Source organism: Alexandromys fortis, unplaced genomic scaffold, assembly GCF_014885135.2.
Source record: "Alexandromys fortis isolate MF-2015 unplaced genomic scaffold, M_Fortis_MF-2015_v1.1 scaffold_20, whole genome shotgun sequence".
NCBI lineage: Eukaryota > Metazoa > Chordata > Mammalia > Rodentia > Cricetidae > Alexandromys > Alexandromys fortis.
The window spans coordinates 9,707,292-9,730,332 of NW_026067903.1; the positions used below are offsets into that span (position 1 = coordinate 9,707,292).

The 23,041-nt window shown below is 36.8% G+C and overlaps 1 protein-coding gene across 4 annotated transcripts in view; it reads right to left on the reverse strand.

Annotated features, from left to right (window-relative positions):
- Khdrbs2 (KH RNA binding domain containing, signal transduction associated 2) overlaps positions 1-23,041 on the reverse strand; it is a 396,449-nt gene that overhangs the window by 308,559 nt on the left and 64,849 nt on the right. For all 4 annotated transcript variants that reach the window (XR_007590495.1, XR_007590496.1, XR_007590497.1 and 1 more), the window contains exon 2: positions 18,240-18,367. Coding sequence is in view for 1 of the 4 variants with exons in the window: in XM_050134757.1 (XP_049990714.1) it covers positions 18,240-18,367 (128 nt within the window). In the remaining 3 variants the exon portion in view is untranslated. The remainder of the gene's footprint in view (positions 1-18,239; positions 18,368-23,041) is intronic.

Consider the following 23,041-nt stretch of genomic DNA (forward strand, 5'->3'; position numbering starts at 1 on the left):
GTACCACTCAGCAGAAAAAAAAATGACCGTTTTAAATTTGCATGCAAATGGATGAAAATGGAAAAAAAAATCCTAAGTGTGGTAACCCAGAACCAGAAGATGAACATGGAATGTACCAACTCATAAGTGGATAGTAGCTGTAAAGCAAAGAATAAAGAGCCTAAAGTCCATGACTACAGAAAACCTAAGTAACAAGGAGAACCCTAAGATTATATATATTTTAGGAGAAATAGACAAGAAGTCCTGAGGAAATTGGGAGCATGGGGTTGGGAGGAGAAGGGAAGGCAGAAGGGGAGGAGGGGGAAGAGGACGGTGTAGGAGAACTAGAGGGAATTGGATGATCAAGATGAGGGAAGGACAGAGATGAAGAACAAGGAAAGTGATATCTTTATTGAGGGAGCTATTATATGGCTAGCAAGGAATCTAACACTAGTGAAATTCCCAGGAAATCCACAAGAATAACCCCAACTAAAATCCAAAGCAACAGTGGAGAAGGTGCCTGAACTGGCCTTGCATTGTAGTCAGATTGATGACCATCTTAAGTCATCATAGAACCTACATTCAGCAACTGATGGAAGCAGATGCATAGAACCACAGTGGAACATTGGACTGAGCTCCCAAATTCCAGCTGAAGAGAGGGAGGAGTGAGAATATGAGCAAAGAGGTCAAGACTATGATGGGGATACCCATTGAAACACTTAGATAGCAGAAGCCTTCCAATTCTGGCCTGACAGTCATGGAACCAGCATAGGACCAAACTAGGCCCTCTGAATGTGGGTGAAAGTAGTATGGCTAGGAAGACTGCCAGGCCACTGGCAGTGAGACCAGGATTTATCCCTACTGCTTATTTTGGCTTTTTGGAACCCATTCTCTTTGCAGGGATACCTTGTTCAGCCTAGATATAATGGGGAGTGGCTTGTTCCTGCCTCAAAGCAATGTGTTAGACTTTGTTGACTCCCCATGAGAAGTCTTAACCTATCTGAGGAGTGGATAGGGGGGTGAGATGGGGAGTGGTTGGGGGGAAGGTGAAGGGAGCAGGAGGCAGGGAAGGAGTAGGAAATGGATTGGGCATGCAAAATGAGAAAAGATAGTTTTTTTAAAAAAAAGTAAATTAGGATTAAAAACTAAAAAAAATATTAAACAATAGAATCCATGTTCTATTAAAAATGTTTGATTCACTGACAAATAGAATTTGCTTTTGAAATTAATCTTAAGTAAACCTGTAGAAGAATGAAGTAAAATTCTTATTTCTCATATGTTCAAAAATCATCTACACAAGAATTCAAACTCTTATTATAAGAGCTGAAATTTTGATACTAGAGGGAAATATAGCATAAAGATTGATATAGGCAAAATTTTTCAAGTAGCAGGCCAAAGCTCAGGAAATAATAGGAAGAATTCATGAATGACAACGCACCAAACTGAAGAACATACAGATCAGCAAATGGAGCAAGAGACTGAAGGCATAGTCTACTAAGTGTTTTAAATCTTTCACTAGGTATTCATCAAGCAAAGGACTAACATCTGGACTATAAAAATTTAAAAATAGTAATAGTAAAACTAGCCAAGCCTATGAATAAAAACCTGAACAAAACTCTCCAAATATTTCTCAAAGAGAAAGGACAAAAGACTAACAACTGAATAAAGAAATATCAAACATCTTTAGTCATCGGGGAGAGATAAATCAAAACCACACGGAGATATCATCTCATGCCAGCAAAACGCTATCTTCAAATGAGAAACAAAAAAAAAATCTATTTAGGCTATGGGTAAAGGAACTTAAACATTATTTTTGGAAATGAAAATTAATCTAGGAACTACAGAAATCATTACTGGGCTCCTACAAAAAATTAAAATGAGGACATCCATACAATCCAGCAAAATCTTATCTCTGCATATAATGGAAGGAATTCAAGCCAGCCTACTATAGAGATAGCATATTTTGTGTTTGCAGAGGCATTATTTACATTTGTCAAGATATGATACCAGGCCAGGTGTTTATCCATCGATGAATAGATGTAGTGTATGTAAATAATGGAATATTGCCCAAGCATCAAGAACAATATTATGCCATGTGCGAAAAAGTGGGTGGAAACAGATGTCAGCCTGTTCATCAATATAAGGCTGACTTGCAGCATGCCTTCTCCCATATACAAAACCTGGAGGAAAGAAAACTAAGTATGGCAGAAAATTAGAAGGGGGTTGATTATAGGCAAGAGGAAGAATGCTCAGGGAGATCAATATAATACCAATGAAAATGATGAAAGAATGACTTATGGATGTATAAAACTGTAATTGGACATATTACTCTCTACAATTGATATATACTAACATTTTATTTGAAAAGGAGGTAGAATTTTCACTGAAATTTCTAAAATGTGACAAGGAATGATGATCAGAAATCCATATTCAAATCTTAGCCTGACTACATTCTTTCTCTAAGCTCACTTATGCCGTTACCACCTGCTTGCTCCAAAGGGATGACTGGCATGGACTGGTACAGGCTGCTCTGTAGCTGTCACTCACAAACTTAACGACTCCTCAGGGATGACTGAGTTGAAATGTGTGCATGACAAGTATCCCCAGGGGACATAACTCAGACCCAAAATAAACAGATTAATATCTCTAGCCTGTGACTAGCACTTCAACCGCATACATTGGGATTCTGTGAACACAGCAGAGCCACGGCAGAGTCTTGGACCAACTGGTGGCACTGGAGCTTTGGCGAAGGGAGGCTTACTGCTGATTATGCACGCAAATCAGGGTTTGAGGGGAAAACCTGGTCTGTGAAGCATTATTCCAGAACTCGATCAAAGGATGAATATGAAACTACACAATTTAAGGCCATATCTCAAGGATTAGTTTCCTTCTCTTTCAAACTTTAAGTTCATTACAATAAACTATGAATTGAAAATCATTTCATTTCAATGGAACAGGCTGCAGAGTTAAATTCCAAATCCAGATTTTCTTGTGTAATTCTAAGCCTGAGTAAATAATGAAATTCCTTAACATTTATTATAAACTAAAATTGGTTTATATGAAACAGAATACATTCTCAGAAGTTCACACATGCTTCATCAGATAGGAAATAGTTTCTTCATTGTCCACTCACTCTGGCTAATGCTAAAAGTAAGGGAATGTATGCTCTTGAAAATATCAGGTTTCAGCCGGGCAGTGGTGGCGCACGCCTTTAATCCCAGCACTTGGGAGGCAGAGGCAGGCAGATCTCTGTGAGTTCGAGACCAGCCTGGTCTACAAGAGCTAGTTCCAGGTCAGGCTCCAAAACTACAGAGAAACCCTGTCTCGAAAAAACAAAACAAAAAAAAACCAAACAAACAAAAAAATATATCAGGTTTCAAGTTCTATCACACTTTTTAAAGCCTGAAAAATAAGTAAGCAGTGTTTCAGCCTTAAAAGATTAAACGGAGGGCTGATGCTTCTCCTACACACCATAGGCTATCTATGAAAAGGCCCAGTGCCAGGTATGGGTTGCCTCTTTTTGACTTGTTGCTCAGTGGGGTCCCACATAGACCCTCCCCACACAGCACATGATATTGGCACTGCACTTGACTATGCTCTGGAATTTGATGGCATGGTCCTATGACTGGAGATGCCATTGACTTGAACAATAAAATGTGAGGAAATGGATCTGGGAGCTTCGTCCTTACTGTCTACCTTTTATGGCTCCTGATGGTTCTATCTTTCCAGGGAGAAAAATCTCTAACAGTCTAATCAGCTGTCAACCCTGGAAGCTACAGTAAGAGAGGCACAGCAAGACAGGAAAACTAGTGTAACCGCTCAAAGGTTATGGTGGTGACCAATCATTTTCTGAGTGAATTTAAAGCCTCCTCTATAGCATGGAATACATGACTAGTACAACAATGGGCTAAAGAGAGTAACTAGCTAGGCCCTGGTCCCTAGAGGAGAACTCCATGATATTATTCTGCTAAATGGATACATGATTTAATCAGCCTTTCTTTTCTTATTTCCTACCCATTGAAAAGTGTATCTGTCAACTGAGAAATTTCTTTTTGTGGTAGATGGAAATTGACACAGAGACCTACAACTAGTAAATGTGAAAGAATAATAGACTGCAGAATACTCATCTCTAAGTGAACATTTACATCACATTCTTTCCCTCTACATATCAGGGGTCATCATGGAGGAGGGAACAGGAATACTACAAGAGCCAAAAGTAGAACGTCATCTGGTGAACATGACAAGGACATTGCATACATGAACCCACAGCATCTATGATACATACACAAGACCCATGGACCTGCTAAAGGCTCATACAATCCAATGATAAATGAGAAGCTACTGGCAACTGTTAGCTTCTGGAGGAGGAAAAGTAAGTTCAGGAATAGGGACTCTGAAAGGCTTTTCATAAAGCAGTAGCTGTTCCTACACGCAAACACCTAGAGGAAGTGGTAAAGTAGACTCAAGGGGATTAAAAACAAAATAAATGAAGTTTCCAGAATAAAGTGGTAATGGAGATAGGGAGAAACTGTAGGCGAAGGAATGGGGGCTAGAACTGATCAAACATAATATATATTCAACTGGTTCTCAAACAATAAAACAATAAGTGATATAAATGTCAATCGTGATGTTTGTGTTTGTTGACTTTTTGTCAAAGTATTTAGAGAGAATGAATCAAGCTTTCAAAGCTTCTCTTGGGGAGCCTCAGTATGTCACCTGGGCCCTGAACACATACAGGGACCTGAACACATACACTACCACGAGAAGCACATACTTGCTTTTTGAAAAATGTCTGGTGTGAAGTATGTTCAGTTCTTTTAAATCATGAGTGCAGTCCAAAGAATGTTATTTTCTTCCCTTTCTCCAGCCCTCACTCCAGATGTTACCTGAAGCCCTATGGTGTGTTCCTAAAGGCGGCACTCAGTTATACCTAGGGACTTCATGCTAAGACACCACCACTTGATTCCTGGAAAACACAAAATGTCTTTCCTGCAGTACTTGCCTAGAAGAGTTCTTGGTAATTGGCTAACTAGTTCACTAATACTGCATTAAAAATATTTGGTTTCATCATCGTGTTATAAAAGATAACAATGGCACCTCTAAGAGTCAACAAAGCCTGGGAAGCAAAGAAGCAGGACTCTGAAGGTGCCCAGTGAGAGGCTGTGTGTGAAGTTACCAGAGAACTCTTTATAGAGAGTGCTGTCTCAGGAAGAGCTAGGTCAGGGGAGCAACAGAGAGCTAGGAAGGGGGTTTAATCTCCATTGCTTGAGTAGCAGTAAGTGTATTCAAATGAGGATTTCAGCTAAACTAAGTTAGTCACTACATAAAACTGAGATAAGAGAGAGTATTGGCTGAAAATACAAATTAGGGAACTATCAGCAAATCTTCTCACTGGTAAACATGACAGGAAGTGATACTGTCATTGCCAGGAATCAATACAATATGAGGGACCCAGGCCAAGGCCACAGGGCCTCTCTGTTTCCCTCTGTGTGATACTGCCTGGACACAGCGAAACCCGAGTCCTTTGGTGCCACTCCACACAGAAACTACTGCTTTTCTTAAAAATTCATCAACACGACTCTGAATATCACTTCGTTCTTTAAAAATGCATAGTGCATATTAGTACCAGGTCCATTTCTCATTAGTTACAGAATTACAGAAGTTCCATAAGTCATCAGCACAAAGGATGAAAACTGGGTAAAAATAAAGGAAGTAGGTCTCCATGATCTTTCCATTTTTCTGACATTGGAGTTTTCTATCCTATATGGCTATGAGGAAACAAATCCCTGCAGAATTTCAAAGGATCTAATGGGTTTATTGTTCTCCACAGATGTGAAACAGGATTACAGCACGTTCTGTCTAGTTAGAAAATATTGTTTGGCAGCAGAATTCTGAATGTTGAATTAGTGCATTTCCTCATACAGTTCCCAAAAAGCAGTACAACCAATTCTAGATATTCAAAAAATAAAAGGATCCTGTTATAGATTAGATCTATATTATAGGTCTAATCACAACTGATTGCTCAATGAAGGGTGAGTGTGTCTACAAATCTTTTGAAGACTTCAAGTCATCTGGGATACAAAGGTCAAAAGCATTAAACCTATATATTATATCCCAAGTCATAACAAATGATAGGTTTATATTTTTATCAATTGACAGCTTATTTTGATTAGTTTGTAAAGCACTGATTCCACTGGGCCATCTTCACAAAGGCATGCTACTCACATAGCTCAGAATCAGCACCCTGCCATCTAACATCTCCTCCTCCAAGTTTCTGCTGGCTGCTACCCTCTCCTGTTTTCACATCTGCTGTACTTGCAATTAATATTTTACTTAGTGTACTAAATAATGTATTCCATTATGATACTCATACATATACACATTAAGTATCCATTGCCCAATCCTATCCCCTCTTCTTCTTCAGCCTTCCCTCTCATTCCCTCCAACAGCAAACACTCTAACATCAGACTATACACATGTATGTGGATACACAGAGAAGTACGTTATTTCCTACCTATTATTCTCTCTTGTTGCATCTGCCTTTACTTCCCTTCCCAAAGGCCTCACTTTTCTTCCCCATATTATCCCTTATAAATTATCTCTCTTCATGTTGATATAGCCATGAAATATCTATCTATCTATCTATTTATCTATCTATCTATCTATCTATCTATCATCTATCTATCATCTATCTATCTATCTATCTATCTATCTATCTATCTATCTATCTATCTATCTATCAATCATCTATCTATCTACTATCTATCTATCTGCTCTCTGTCTATCTAATCTATCACCACTGACTCATCGTAATAAAAATTAATTTTGTAGCTTTTCATAATCCCAAACCAAAAATTATTCAAAACTTCAAAATTCTGAAGTCATCTAACTAAATCCAGATGAGTGTATAGTGTGGTAACTTCACCGCTGTCTACATATGACTAATAATTAAAATAAACCAGTTTCTGGGATACTAGGCTCTAGTCACCACAGCATCTGAAAGATAGTTATCATGCAGAAATGTAGGAAGTAAAAAAATGTATTCATCAGGAACATGCACTCATATGTTTTAAGAGGAAATATAACTGCCATGTCAGAAGTCTACACCTAAAGCCAATAAATTTTATAGCAACTTCTGTGAATTTCAATATAGAGAGAATATATAACTTCTAATATGTATTTTCAAAGATCTCAATCTCTGCTTCAACATAACTGAGATGTAAGGACTAGAGCCTTACCACTGCATTCATGAAACCCATCAAATGAAACCCTTTAGTGAGAGTGCAGCTGAGCAGGCACAGGCAACTACAATTCAAAGTTTGATTGTTTTCCCAGGAACTGTCTTCCTTGTCCCTCTTTACTTTTTAAATATGTCTCTAAGAGTTGTTTCCAGACAGAAGGAATCTTTACATGAAATAGTGCACAGCTAAAAATATATCAAGTTACAAAGACACATGTAAGGATGAATGTGTCTTTAGTAAGAAGACTTGACAGCAAAAAATGCATCACCCCAACTTCCCTCACTCTTTCTCTCTACCATGCCTGCCAAATATTAATGTATTAATGTTTAATCGCAGCCACTCGGCCCCTCTGTCCTCTCCTCCCTGCTCTTTCTCCCCACCCTTGTGTCTCCTGCTTCTTTTCTTTTTTTTTTTCTGACAGTCAAATAATGACCTTATTTTATATTCTTCTTTCTTTTTCATAACTTAGCTCTATATTTTAAGGAAAATTGTTCTTGAAATTGGCTTAAGTTTCTATATGACTTAACACAGTCCCCAGCATTTATATTTCTATCATAAAGTAGGATATATTAGGAAGACCGCTTAATATTCTGCAGAATTCCATCTTTTCTCACATTCAGAGTTGTGAGATGAATGCCAAATGTCTAACATAGTTCTAATAAATATCTCTTGAAAAATTGAATGAATTAATTGAAATTAATATTCTGAAGAATGATGTACAAGCTATGACAGCTCGTTTGTAAAAGGTCAAATAATGTTCAATATTCTGTACTTAGTAAAAATGGGTGATTAGGTAATAAAACTATAAGACAATATTAAATGAGGAGTTGAAAGAGACTCCTGAGTTAACCTTTTAACTTAATTTTAAATAGGAAATTTGATTAGGTAACATAATTGATTAGGTAGACATGAGAGTCAAGTAAATTTTCCACTAGAATTATTTTACTCTCGTAGGTGGACTCCGTGGCAAGATTAAAGCAGCGGTGGGGTTAGAATGCCATGAGGAGTTCTGATCTCTTTCTGAGTGCCTGTGGCGACTGCTGTCTAGACAGGATTTGCAGAAATTCTACATGATGAGGATGATCTAGGGACCCATATTCTAGTCTTGTTTCATAGAAACTGTTCCCACTAGCAAAAAACTCCGGGACACATTTACATGTGTGTTGTCAGAAAATATTTAGTGCTTAGACACTTCTACATAATTAACATAAAAGACAGACTGAGCAAGACAATAAAATGCCATCGTGCTTTACATATAACAGGGGGTGGACTTTAGGTAGCAAGTAAGAAAAAGTACAAAATGTGTTGAAAGGCGATGCACACTGAGGACAAAGAAAAGGTAGAGGAGGTGAACATTATTGTGAATGTCAAGGTGAGGGCGGACGGAGGCTTCTGTATCACAGAGAGTCTCTGAGCAAAATGGGGAATCTCTGGAGCTGCTCCACATGTTCTTAACATGGAAAGGAAGGGTGTGATCTGACCCACATCTTACCTGAGTCTACTAAGAAGAGAGTGTAAAGGCTACCATAGAAATGGGAACGGTCAAGATGCTACTACCATTAGAAACATGAAATTAATGACACAGGACAAGGTAATGGAAGCAGCTGCTTCTGTTTCTCCAACTCATTGAAATTTATGAAGGTGCCCATAAAAATCACATCTATTCATGTCTATAATTCAATGGAATCAAATGCATTTATAATGGTATGAAATTGTCAGTGATTGGGTTCTGTGATGCTGTTCTTCTGCACAGAGGAAATATTATCCATTAAACAGTAGCTCTCCTCTACTCCCAAAGTATCTGGGATTAAATTAAGTAGAAAAGAGAGTACCAAAACTTGCAATTATGCTTATCTTGTACCTTGTTTACTTATCATTATTGAAACATTATTTAGTTCTTCATAGATCCAAAAGGTATTGTATACATGCCTTTACCTTTACTTGCAAGATTTCCTCAAACATTCTTACAGAAAACTCTAATGGGAAAACCCTTCAATTGCATTGGTTTACCAGAGACTGTCTTCATTTTAGCCACTTCATTTTTGAAGTAGGTGTTTACTTGCTTTAGGATTCTTGCCTGGCACTGGTTTTTGTTGTTGTAGTTTTGTGTTAAGATTCTGAAGATAGAAGACCACAGTATCCTAGTATTTACAGTGGGAGCTGAGAAGGCTGCAGGCAGGCTGACTAGGTACTCCCCTTTGTGACAAGTTGTTTCTCTCTGACTGCTTATTTCTTTGTCTGTCCTGCTAAAATGTTTTATAAAATGTTTGGAAGTGGGTCTCATTGAGTTCATCTTCCCTAGGGTTCTGGTTTCTTCTTCAACATCTATTTTTTTTTGTCTTTTGTCAAATTTTAGAATTTTCCATTATTATCATCATAGCAAATGTCCTCTCTCTTGTACCCTCATCTCTGTAGTTAAAATGTTTCTTTGTCTGCTTTATTCTATGTCCTAAACTCCTTAGGTTCACCTTACCTTTTTTTTTCCCTTGAGCCCTAAGTACTCAACAATTTCTATAGCCCCATATTTGTATGCACAAAGTTGTGTTTTCTGATTATATATTTTTTGAATTCATCTTAGTAATTTTCAAAGTGTTCACATCTTTCTGCTGTAGAATTCCAGACAGAGCTTGGTTTGGAGTCTTTACTGATACTTCCAATGATTCACATATTGTGTATATTTCTTACGCTTTGCTTTAGTTCTTCAAGGCAGCTATTTTAAATCCTTTGGCTAGACCAGCAACCAGAACATTTTCATGGGCACTAACTGATAATCTTTTTCTTTTTTCTCTTTTTCATTATTTCTACACAAGGTTTCTCTGTGTAACAGTCCTGGCTATCCTGGAACTTACCTGGTAGACCAGGCTGGCCTTGAACTCACAGAGATCCACCTGCCTCTGCTTCCCCAGTGCTGGGATTAAAGGCATGTGGCATCACTGCAAAGCACATATTTTTCTTTGAGTAGGCAATGACTTCCTTTCTGCTCTTCCTTTCACACAGACATACACTTGCACACTTACATGCATGCATACATACATATAAAATGCCTTGTATCCTTTTTTTTGAAACTTGTCTTTGATGGTAACAGTGTGAGAATTCTAGAAACCCGATTCCTCTTTCCTGATGTCTGTATCTCTATGGTGGATTTTGTTTGTTTGTTTGTTTATTGTTTGTTTATAATTTCAGGCTACTTCTGTGGCGGCATACATCAGTAGAAGATGTAAAATAAAAGTACTTCGCAAACTTTCATAACCTTGCTTATTTTCCTGGGCCTACATGATTAATTTCTGATTTTCTGTTTTACAAATGTTTGCTCTTGTCTTACCCATTAACTGTCTGTTTTCCTCCAGAAACAATAAATAAAAATAGAAAAAGTGATAAAAATAATTTCCAGCCCCTTAAATGTCCTGTAAGTGAGTTTGTTGGATGGTGGAGAGAAGGAAAATGAAAGAAAACCTTTCAAACACAAAATCATCACTGCATTATTTGTCTGCATGTTTGAAAACAGGTCTGTCATCTGTATGGCGGGATTTCTCCTATCCATCCCGACTTGTACAAAAGATCAAAACCAAATGCCTACCTTCTTAGTATGGCTGTTCCGAAGGCAATGGGGAGGAACTCAGTGCAGAAGTAAACTGAAACTGATCGTCATTTATTACATAAGCCTTTCCATGATTCCCCCAGCAGAGTATACTTGCACAGGAGATCTGTCAGAAAGATTCCATCACTGCAATCCACCCCCCCCCCCAGAGGATAACAGGTTCCTCAGATTCCTCAACATTCCTAACCATGCCTCTGAGACTTGATTCCTTTTGAAGAAATGACTAATCACCTAGATGGTAGGAAATATTTTAAGGAGAAAGGAAGGAATCAAGAGACATTTAATTTGTGGCCTAACAAATTAATGTAATTGTGTTGCCGCAGAGTAGAAAGATTAAAGATGACCAAAGTGTTCCGTGAGGCAATTAAATAATTGTCAAATGACTATTACCTGCTGCACCTGGATAACCATGTGATAAGATCTAATTGACAGACACCCAGAAAGAGAAGTCATAAGACGACCATCAGCTGGTGGAACATAAAAAAGCACAATTCATGCAGTAACAGAAAGAGTGAGAGCAGATAGAGGTATAAATTATGGACAGTTTCTTAGTAGTTCCAGCAATAAGAAGTTACATGCAAGTAGAGAATTCAGCAGACTCATCTGAGAAATATAACCATATGTAAATGACAATAAAATTATGTTGTTCCAGAAACCAAAAGAAGACAATGCATGTAATATAGACTAAGAATTTATTTTCTGTAAGATAGTTATTGGAATAGAAAAAAATCACAGATACTTATTGGAATAGAAGAAAAATATCAAAAGCAACAGAATCTTCTAGAATAAGAACATTTTGGGGACGAGAAAACACAAGCAGCAGTCTCTGTACTTCATTATATCTACATATGAAAAAATACAGAAAATTCACTGTTTTCTATTTGACAAAATATACATTTAATCCCAAAATCTTTAATTTACTTGATAAGTTTTTCATTCTTTTTGACATCAAATTTTTGGGTATTATATGACGGTATGTGCTAAAATTACAGTGAAAGAACCTCCCAGGCCTAAGCAGTTACCTACAACAGGCATAGAAAGAAATGCTCGCTCAAACCATGTTGTGGTTCTGGATGAAAAAGCACCAAAGCTTCATATATTTGAGAGTTTGGTAAGTTCCAGGTTGGTGAAAATGTTTGGGAAGAATGAAGATGTATATCTGGTAGAGGAGATGAGCCACTTGGAGCAGGCATTGAGGTTCCCAAAGCCCACGTAATTTCTAACCAATTCCCTTATCTTTCTGCTTCATGGTTGTGTCTTAATGTCAGCTCTGGACCGCTGGTTCAGTACTCTGTCTGCCAGCCAGCTACCCAGTCTGCCTGTCTGCCTGCCTGCCTGCCTGCCTGTTTGCAAGTCTACCTGCATCTCTGCCTGCCTCCAAGTCTGCCTGCCTGCCTGCCTGCTGCCATTCTGCCCGACATACTGTCATGGGTTCTAATCCTTTGAAACTCTAACCCCAAACACACTCTTTGTTTTATAAGGTGCCTTGGTTATGGCATTTCATCACAGCAGCAGAAAAGTTACGAGGGCGCTTGAGGTCTTTCAAGTTACCCACCACAGGCATGGGAGGAACCTTCAGGATCACAGAGTTATCCCCCTAACAGCACATGGACATCTGAGATACCACCCCATAATGACAGACTTGGCAAGACAGCTCTTCTGAGAGTCAGTTTATTCATCTATCAAAGTGGAAGAGTAGCATTAGTATGATAATTTTAACAATAAATAAAAGCTGTGCAATACTAGACCTACAAAAAACAAAACCACTTAATTCTAAGTGTTTATTACGTATTCACCTGTTCTAAGAAAAAATACTCCATATATCACTGAGTTTTCTATTTTACTATTTTAAATGTTTTATCCTATTCTATTTTTAGCCTTGTCAGTAGGAAAATAACTTGTGAACTGTAGCAGAAACAACATAAAGACCTTGTATGGGTCCCTGCATTCATATCTACCTGTCTACCAGTCACATTTCTGCAGATAAACAAGTTTCCATTTTCACCACATACTCTTTTTGTATGCAAGGAGGAGATGTGAAGGGCAAGAAGGTATCACCATACCTTGGAAATAACTGGCTAACATAGAGCAAAGGTATTTAGGAAACAAGATAGTCAGGTAAAATTCCAGGACATAAAAGGACATGTTTGTAAGGATGGTTAAGCCCACAAAAAGGAATGTTGAAAGACTTACTCAGAATAAGAATTCATTGTCAAGCAAGCCCCTATTGGTGAAGACAACACCTTCACAACCCACTGAATATGGAGAAGTGAATATGGTGCCTACGTAGAGCCTTCACTCCTATATTCTAGCATCTTTGGCCCAGGAAGGGACTAGACACACTACCAAAAGATAAACATAAAATCAAGACAGACACAAACCCTTTGATCTACAATATTGTCTTGCCTGGAAGGCATGTTAGGTGGGAGTCACCACCCAGTACCTGATTTGACTTAAGATCCACCCTACAAGTTGGAATCCATACCTGACAATGCTTGAGTGGACAAGAACTAGAGAACAAATATCTAAGTAACAATGGTAAAACCAAATACTATTGACTGACTAAATGAGTGAATGAATAAAAGTAAAAAGAAAATGTGTACTAATGGCATTCTTCCATATGCCTACAGCAGTGCCTTGCTCAGCCATTGTCAGAGAAGCTTCCTCCTGCAGTACATAGGGACAAATACTGAGACTGCATCTAGACATTATAGAGGAGAAACCCTCGAATATTCAGCCCTAAATGGGAGTTCTCCAAGAAATCTCTCTCCTCAGGGCTCAGGAACTCTGGGGAAATGAAGGCAGAAAGAAAATAAAATCCAGAGGGGAAGGGAGGAAACAAGGTTCTCCAAAGAAAGACGACCAAAACTCATATGGACTCACAGAGACTGAGGCACCAGGCTCAGGGCGTGAATGAGTTTGTGTCGGGTTCTCTGTGTTAGACTTTATGGCTTTCAGTTTTGTGTTTTTATGGGAATTTGTGAAGAAGTGGGCCTCCGATTCTTGTCCCTTCTCTTGAGCTCTTTTTCTTCTGCTTGATAGTCTTGTCCAACTCCAATGTAATAATTTTTGTTTTATCTTTTATTTCGTTATTATGCCTTAGAAGCCTGTTCTTTTCTAGTAGGAGACAGAAAGGGAGCAGATCCAGATGTGACAGGAGGTGGGGAGGACTGTGAGGAGTTAGAGGGAGGGAAAACTGAAGAATATATTATGTGAGAAATAATCTATTTTTAATAAAAGTGGAAAAATAGATATTTTCTCAAAAGATAATTTATTGTCCATATGAGATGTGGAGAATAAGTAAAACTTCAAAATGAGAAAGCAAAGCCTTTAAAGAGCATATGAAGGTCACTGGCTAAGAGAAAAGGTCATTGGAAAAAAAGGAGTAGTAGGCATTGTACCCTTGCACATCTCTAAATTTTGATGGAAATGGGATAAATCCAAGAAGATAATGCAGTTCGCATGCCTATTGGAATAAGTGTCCTGATATAAAATTTGAATCTAGGTCATACATTATTTTCTCAACTGATATTTAAATTCAAAAGTGACAGGCTAGGCAACTGATATGAATTAAATTGAAATTTTAAAAGCTTGTCAAATATGTTTCGTATTTCATTAAAAAAAAAAAAAAAGGAGTCAGTGCTACATGGCGCTCTCCCTGCAGGGTTAACTAATTCTCCAGTCATTTTCCAGATGACAGCACCATTTAAAAATACATATAGGTGCTACCAAACTCCTACATAACGTGTTTAGCTTTTGAATGTGGTGGTCTGTTTCCATATGTCTATAACCATGGGACATGATCACTACTTGTTAAATTAGGGTAGCATTCATGGAAAATTAGTGCTGAGCATTTCATCTTCATGAACATAAACCTGACAAGCTGAGAGAGGACAGGAAAGCTGCACCTGGAGGAGAGACCATTTCCATTCAGATCTGCAAAGAGTCCCAGGAAATAATTGCTGATTGTCCTTGAAAATGCAAAGATATATACAATGCTTATTAAAATATAGTGGATGGCCCCCGAGGAATGACACCTTGGTTTTCCGAACCTCCATAAACATGTATACACACACTCACACACACACACACACACACACACACACACACACACACGGTGGGAGGGGGGAGAGAGAGAGAGAGAGAGAGAGAGAGAGAGAGAGAGAGAGAGAGAGAATCTTGTCCACATGTCCACATTTTAAATTAGTTCTCTGATGTTACTGAGATCATATAGACAATAATAAGTTATTATTGTGGGGGCTGGAGAGATGGCTCAGAACTTAAGGGCACTGGCAGCTTTTCCAGAGGAAATTGAAATTTGATTAAAATTTATGCCCTGGCAATGTTGATGCATGCAAGGGCAGCCAATGTGTGGTGGTTCTGTTGAACTTGTTCACACCTGGCTTCATTATCTAAGTTGATGAGTATGACTGACCAGGTCTGTTTCTCAAGAGGGCACCAGATCTCATTACAGATGGTTGTGAGCCACCATGTCGTTGCTGGGAATTGAACTCAGGACCTTTGGGAAAGGAGTTAATGCTCTTAACTGCTGAGACATCTCTCCAAACCCAAATTCAATTCCCAGTACCCACATGGCAGTTCATAACTGTCTGTAACTCCATTTCAGAGGTTCTGACATCTTTACACAAATGAATATAAAACAAAGTTAAATAAATTATTTAACAAAAAGGTTATTACAGTGAACCAAATTAACGTCTGACTCTGTTATCTATCCTTGTAGAGAATGCAGCAAATATGTCCTCTCACTCTTCCTTTTCAAGATTCCTAACTACACTTATATAAATCTTGTCACCAAAATAATAAAAACTGCCCATTAAAATAACTGGTAACGTGCCTATTTTCTATAAATTATATCAATAAAATAATGCAATCTCTAGATAAGTCATTATTAAAATGATTCAACAGCATTCATATAGTTTCTATAATTTAAGATATTAAACTTCTTACAATTCCTTGTGGTTTTAAACTAACTTAGCAAATTAGCCTGAAATTGGAGACTAATTGAAACAAAATCTATCTGAAAAAGGTCACGTAGAAAAGGCATGATAAGGTCATTTCCCCCCAAGAATTCCCACAGTTCTTTATTGCCCTTTGTTTGAAAGGACTGTGCCATCAATACCTTAATTACTGGTGCAAACAGACAGCAGGCATCAAGGCAAGGGAACAGTCTCAGAGGGTCATGCAAAATGCAGGTCATTCTGGAGAGCCCAGCCACAAAGGATGAGACACATTTTAATAACGAAGGATAATTTTATAGCCATGTCACTGCTCAGTGTGTCACAGTACTAAAACACATAAAGGTGACTACGCCCATAAATGTACATGTGCTCAAAATGCATTTTTTTCTGATATTCTGTGAGAAGTGTCAATAAATCTTCAGAGAGAATCAATACATCGTAATAAATATAGTGAGCTTTGAAAAGATTATAGAACATGATAAAACAGGGTGTGTTTGGGAAATATGATTTTATTATTGTGTTATAAAAACCAAATAGGCTAACATTGATAGGTGACTAAATAGAATAGGATGAAATAGACCTCTTTCATAGTATTCTCTCTTTTGTTAAAGGAATCTAGAGTTTTATCTGTGCGGTAAATAAATGGAACAGATATTGACTGAAAATATTGAAAGGACCTGCAGGCTAGACTGGGCTTTTTCAGAAGCCTGAATTGTCATGAGACTACTTTACATAGTACTACCTTAGTGCTATCATCTTTCAAATTCTTCCACATTTTACATGAGAAGCAACACAAACACATGAGCATATTCAGACAAATTAAAACTGTCACTATTCAAAAAAGGGAGCAAAATGTATACTAAAAAGCACTCTCAGTAACAAAAATACTGTTTGAAAAACCCGCAATAGTTCGGCTTTCTTCACTGTAGCACAAATGTCATGTATTCTGTAGCATTCCAATATTAACCCTAGTTTAAGCATTCTAATTCCAAAATATCTAAGCAAAAACAAATTTCCAATTTTTGTCTTTGCAGATCTCCAAATTAATTAGGAAATTGTACAGCATATAAAAATGTGATGCCAAGTAACATCTCTGTTTCAACAGTTGTCATTATGGCTCAAATGTGGACTCAGATTCAGCATTAACAATACATACACATTTCTGTCTCTGAATGCGTTCCATTTTGTCAGTGACCTTGGGCCAGAGACAAAAGAGAATCATTCCACTGTCAAGCTTTCAGAAACCCAGACTGACAAGTGTCATCCCAAGGGACAGTATGAAGTCATGCCATATATACTACTAGATTAAGGAAAGAGCTCTCTATTTGCAAATATAACTGGTTAATAAAACTACTAATTCCTTCTTCATAGACTACATTGCTATCATAATCAATTACTATGCACTAAAACCCTTCATGCAAGTCATAGGATGGTCCCATTTGATATTCACAAAAATCAAATGACATTTATGACAAAAACATATTCCTAGTGATCATGCACTTCTTACAATAGACTAAATCTGGTTTAACAAATTAAAACCAATACTTATTTGCTCCTTAAAAATATCATCTGAAAGCTAAATTTTATGGTTTGTTGATATAATGGTCTTTTCCATATTTTAGGTGACTATAAACAAAGCATTTGACTTAATTACATTTCCTACAGTTTATCACACTAAAAGACAATTGGTAAACTATAACATTCATACATTCATTTCTGTAATCCTTATTTATTAAGATAATTATATGGTCCTTGCTTTAGATTCACACAATAGAAAGTATTATCAACTTGATTTATTTAGACTATTTTTGATTTTTCATTTATTTGCCAAAATAAAAACCCTTTTTATTCACTGAAATTAATTAGCATTGCCCATAAAACCTTGTCAAAGAAAGCTATATTATATGTTATATTATATTATAATCAATCACTTCTGAGTACAAAAGTACTTAGAGATCTAATACCGGAAACAATACCATAATTAGTTTCAAAATTGACTATAGAAGACAAGAACATAAAAACCCAGAGACCAGTAACACACTGTTTTCTGAATATAACAATCCTCTAGTGATTAACTAATATTGTATATTTTCTATTACCCTTTATAATAAGTTTGTGTGTGTGTTTGTGTGTGTGTATGTATGTGTGTGTAATCTAGAAGCACACTTAATCATGTTGTGTGTGCATAACTGGACAAATTGGTAAGTTATTGCCCTGCGGAAATAATGATTAAATTATGCAATTATGCTTTCTATATCTAAAACAAAAATGGACTAACCTTATCACTTTACTTTCAGTTTTTCCTGCTCTTTTGGTAGCATATATTTGTTATATTCATATAGCAAACCCTTACATTTTTATCAAAAAGAGGCAAATGAAGACTAAGACATTTATCATTTTGCGCAAACACACTGACAACACACAGCAGGCCGCGTGCAGTACCTTTGGGTATTGTTTCACGGGGATCAATACTCTTTCAGACAGTTTTATGTTTTTGTTGCTGATGACATCGAGATATTTCTTTTCTTCGTCTTCCTTTTTTCCATCGGAACCCTGAAATTTCTCAATTTCTGAAAGAATAAATAAAACACAATTAAGTGAAATGAAACAAACGCCACCGCAGTACGATGAGTGTTTTTTTTTCTATTCCAGATAAAATTTGGATAATTTTGATAAAGGCTGAAATTTTGCACCTTGCAATCAGTTATATGAATATTGCTATATGGTGACCTCTGCCAATGGTAACTAATAGGTAGTAAAGCAACATAACTGTAGCTACGGTGAACAAAATGATCCACTTAGCTGCTGTAGGTAGCTTCTAATAAGATACAAGAAAACTATGTCCACTGACAGCGTAAAACACCTACACACATAGCTGTCCTGGGAACAGAGACTAGTGTGAAGCATGTTTTAAGTTTATATTATTTTTCTTTTACTTAAAATGATTTCTAGGAAAAGAAAATATTTAAAAATAATAACAATCCAGTTCTAAACTACAGCAAAAATAAATTATATTTTATATTATAAACATCTTTAAAATCGATCTTAAAGGGGCCATATGAGCTATAAAGATTGTAATTAGCCAATTTTAAGGAAAATGTTTATTTTGATCTTTAAGAATGTTCTAGAGAGGCTATTCTAAATATAATTATACAACTTATTCATTCTTTCATTTTAAGATTTTCATTAAAAATGTGGGTCTCTATTATGCCTACCAGAGATAGAATAGAAAACAGAAAGGGTCCTGGTTTCACACAGTATGTATTCAAATGAGGAAAACAAACATATGCATAAATATGTGGGGAGAGGAAATACACACGACGAAACTACTAAAGGTGTTCATAAGAGTAGAGTCAAGGGATGCAGTCTGGGTGGAAAACCTATTAGAGTAAATCAGTTCAGGTCTTGATGTTAAAGAAGAGTAAATCTTGAGGACAGACAAGAAAGACTAGCAGCTGACTAAAGAGCAACCTGAACCTGTATTGACTGAAGAACAGCAAAGAAAGGAGTTTGTTGGGATGATATCGGACAGATAATTTAAGATCCTGTAGGAAAGGAGATCATTTCTGATCTCTCTCTCTCTCTCTCTCTCTCTCTCTCTCTCTCTCTCTCTCTCTCTCTCTCTCTCTCTGTGTGTGTGTGTGTGAATATACTTGGAAGCCAGTGGACTGTCTTTAGTAAAGAGGAGGGGACAGCCATATTAAATTTGCCTTGGCGCTGCAGTCATTGTTAATCAGTTCTGTCTTGAACTCATGATCCTCCTGACTCAGCCTCACTGGTGCTGGGCTTACAGGTATACCCTGCACCAGGCTCACAGATTTCCAGTCATCTAGTTGGGAAGTGATACTAAGGCTGGAAAAATCAGGCAGGAATTAGATGGTGAAGCAAAGGGTGAGCGGAAGCTAGAGTCATCTTTGGGAAAGAGATGTATCTGGGATGTAGAAAACCTGTTCTCACTAATTTTTATCAGTTATTATCATATCTTCTATAAATAATTATTGTCTTGTTCTTTGCCAGCTTTACTCTACAGTCCCCAAATGCTGACTGGTACAGTTATGACTGGGAATATTTTTTACTTTTGTTACAGATGCAGCAAACCCTTCTGACCATAGTGTTTTGTAGAGAAAAAAAGTGATGATGGACATTAAGATGGGCATTGAAATATATATTAATTCAATTGCTTTTAATGTCTGGCTACTCAAAAAGGTATAAGATATATACTATTTATTATATAAAGGTATCAATTGAATATTATATCGTTATTTTTTTAACCTACCAATTTACAAAAATGTTTTTCCAAAGCTTACAAAAAAATTACTAACACCTTCCAATTACAGATCTGTTGACTTCCATTTTGTCATATATACAACTTCAGCCATCTTTCCATAGTTTTACATTGCTTACTTATACAAAGCTTTGTTGAAGAGTTTGAACATGTGTATTGAATTTATTAGTTATCCACTAAAATTTCACTTACGCCAAGTGTCTTACTGAACATAGTTATTTAAATGTAAGTTATACATGTACTGGTTACTACTTAGCATGTTGGCATCAGCTTTCTACTGTCCTGCTTCAGCGTTAAGTGTCATCAGTATATTAAGGGCTAACTTTAAACCGACTCCTTTATAAGTCTCAAGAAGCTCTTTCTTCAGACTTTTCCTACCTGATATCCTTTTACAACCAGAACACTGGCAACTTCAAGTAAATGCTCTTCATTAACATAATCTGTGAGGACAATGAACTTCTGATCAATGTTCCTGGTACTTGAACTTTTCTAGCATCTTATTTTCTACTCTGTGCAGGGAAACTGTAACATGAGACACACTGAAGCTCAACCTAGTCCCAATCTGTTACATGAATGGCTTCATTATCAGTCTGTCACAATAAGAAACTGACTTCATCTGACATTCTTTGACTCCCTTAAAACTCCAAGTTGGGCTTTTCTAGACACAATTTGGTCAATGATTAATTCTAATAATGTTCCTATGAGGAAGAAGAACGGAATGAAATCCCATTTTCATTCCTCTTTCTTAACAATTCTGCAATTTCCCTTTGAAACTGAGTGACAGATTCACTCAGTTATCTTTTCCCCCCGACGTATCAGTGTGAGCAATAGCTCAATAATTATGTGCCAACCACAATGCCACAAAATGGTATAACTAAATCCTGCCCAGTTCCAAAATCAAAGATTTCAAATTTATGAAGCCCCTTTTCTTATTTTAATTTTTTTTGTTTTCAAGTTACTTGCATTCATATATTTAAAATAAATGTTTGAATTTTTACTCTTTACTGTGTTCGTTAATTATCTATCATACTATGGATTGAACATGGTCTCATGTACAATACTAGGCAAATAAGGTGTATCTCCAGCCCTCTTTTGTTTATTTATTTTTACTTTAAAGTATGATCTTTGAGATTCCACAGTGTCCTGAACTCACTCTGTATTCCACAGTGGCCTTAAAAGTAAGATAGTCTAGCCTGAGCCTCCCAAAGACCTTGTACACAGGCATGCAACAGCAGGTCCAACTTAAAATAATCATAATTTTTTATTTCATGATTAAGGCATAGGCTCTATAACATTTAGAGAACATGGTTACTCATAAATTTCAAAAGTGCACTAATTAGAGAGTAGTGAATAGAGAAATATAAACATTTCACATTTCCAGGTAGCATCTATTTAATGCCAATCAGTACATTATGGGATACAATACTTAATATACTAGGGGTAATGGTTTTAAGTCTTAAGGTGGCAAAATTTTTGTGTGTGTATTTCTTCTTCTTTTTTATTTATTTTTATTGAGCTCTACATTTTTCTCTGCTCCCCTCTCCACCTCTCCATTCCCCTTCAACCCTCCCACAAGGTCCTCATGCTCCCAATTTACTCAGGAGTTCTTGAAGGTGACAAAATTTTTATGTTTTATATTGTCTTGCTTGGTTTGCTAGTGAATATATTCATTCAATAATTTCCATTGCTAACACTGCAGAACCTGGGTGATGTGGAAATCCAAAGGACTATTCCTTTATCATATCTCCATCCACATAATGATATGCTGACATCCAAAGAAGGCTATAGAAGAAAGCAATGCAAAGGAAATTTAGCTTCTGCTCTTTTGTTACTTTATGTACTGCCATATAAATTCCTTAAATATGATTTCCACAGGTGTTATTATATTTTATAAACATCCTTATCTGTGTTTTAATCTGATTTTTATATTTTAGTGGAAATTTTAATATCTGAGGTGATGCGTGCAGATTAGTTGTGTGCCGAATTTCAGAAATTTCATTTCTTGTTTTATAAGCATTGTTCAGCATCAATTTATAGAGATGGAGAGTCGCAGAGACTTTTTTTGCCATATTAGTTTCTTTTAAAACTGTACACTTTTTCCATAAGGCTTTCAAGCATCCATAGTGCCATTTATTTGTCTTTCTTCCCCCTCTCTCTGGATTACCCTTATGCCCTCCTCTCCATGTAAAGCACCATTGTAGAGATTACAGAGCTTCTCCTTGTCATTTGTTTATGTACATGTGTTTGATAAGACTTTTTCCTAGTAGTCTATCATGCCATCCTTCATGTTTTTTATTCATGTCAACTCCTGTCAGTGTTACTGGTACCCCTGTAAATCTCCAGCTGCTTTCATACTTTCCCATCATCTCTGTGCCAGCTTACATATCCATGAACAATGTCATTCTTCCCAATATTTTTTGTTTTCACTGTTCTTCTTTCATATGTCATTTATCGTTTTTGCTTTGACAAAGTTTCCCTGTGCAGCCTGAGCTGGCAGCCAGCTCCTAGTCCTCTTTACTCAGTCTTCTGAGTGCTATGTTTACTGACACCAGCCTGCTTTAGTTGTAATTGTTGACTCATCGAAACACATGCACATATACAAATGACAAAAAAATTAAGCAATCTGTACAACCAATGTGAATTAAGTTAACTGAACTATCATACAACCCAAAGTTACAATGTGAATGGCAATATAATCTAAAACTCAATCTGTTAAAATATTAGTACTTAAAGTGAGGAATTATATTAGGTAGTTGAGCTCTTGATAGAAGATTGATTTGTGAACACTGTATACAAATGAATGAAGTTAAGGCTCTTATAGTAAAAGGGCTGAGGGCAACTGTCACAGCTAGAAAGCACTATAGAAAGTGTGATTCACCAGACACTGAATCAGTCATCACCATGACCTTGGTCTTCTTATCCTCCACAACTACTGGAAAAAAGGTCATATGTTTGTCTG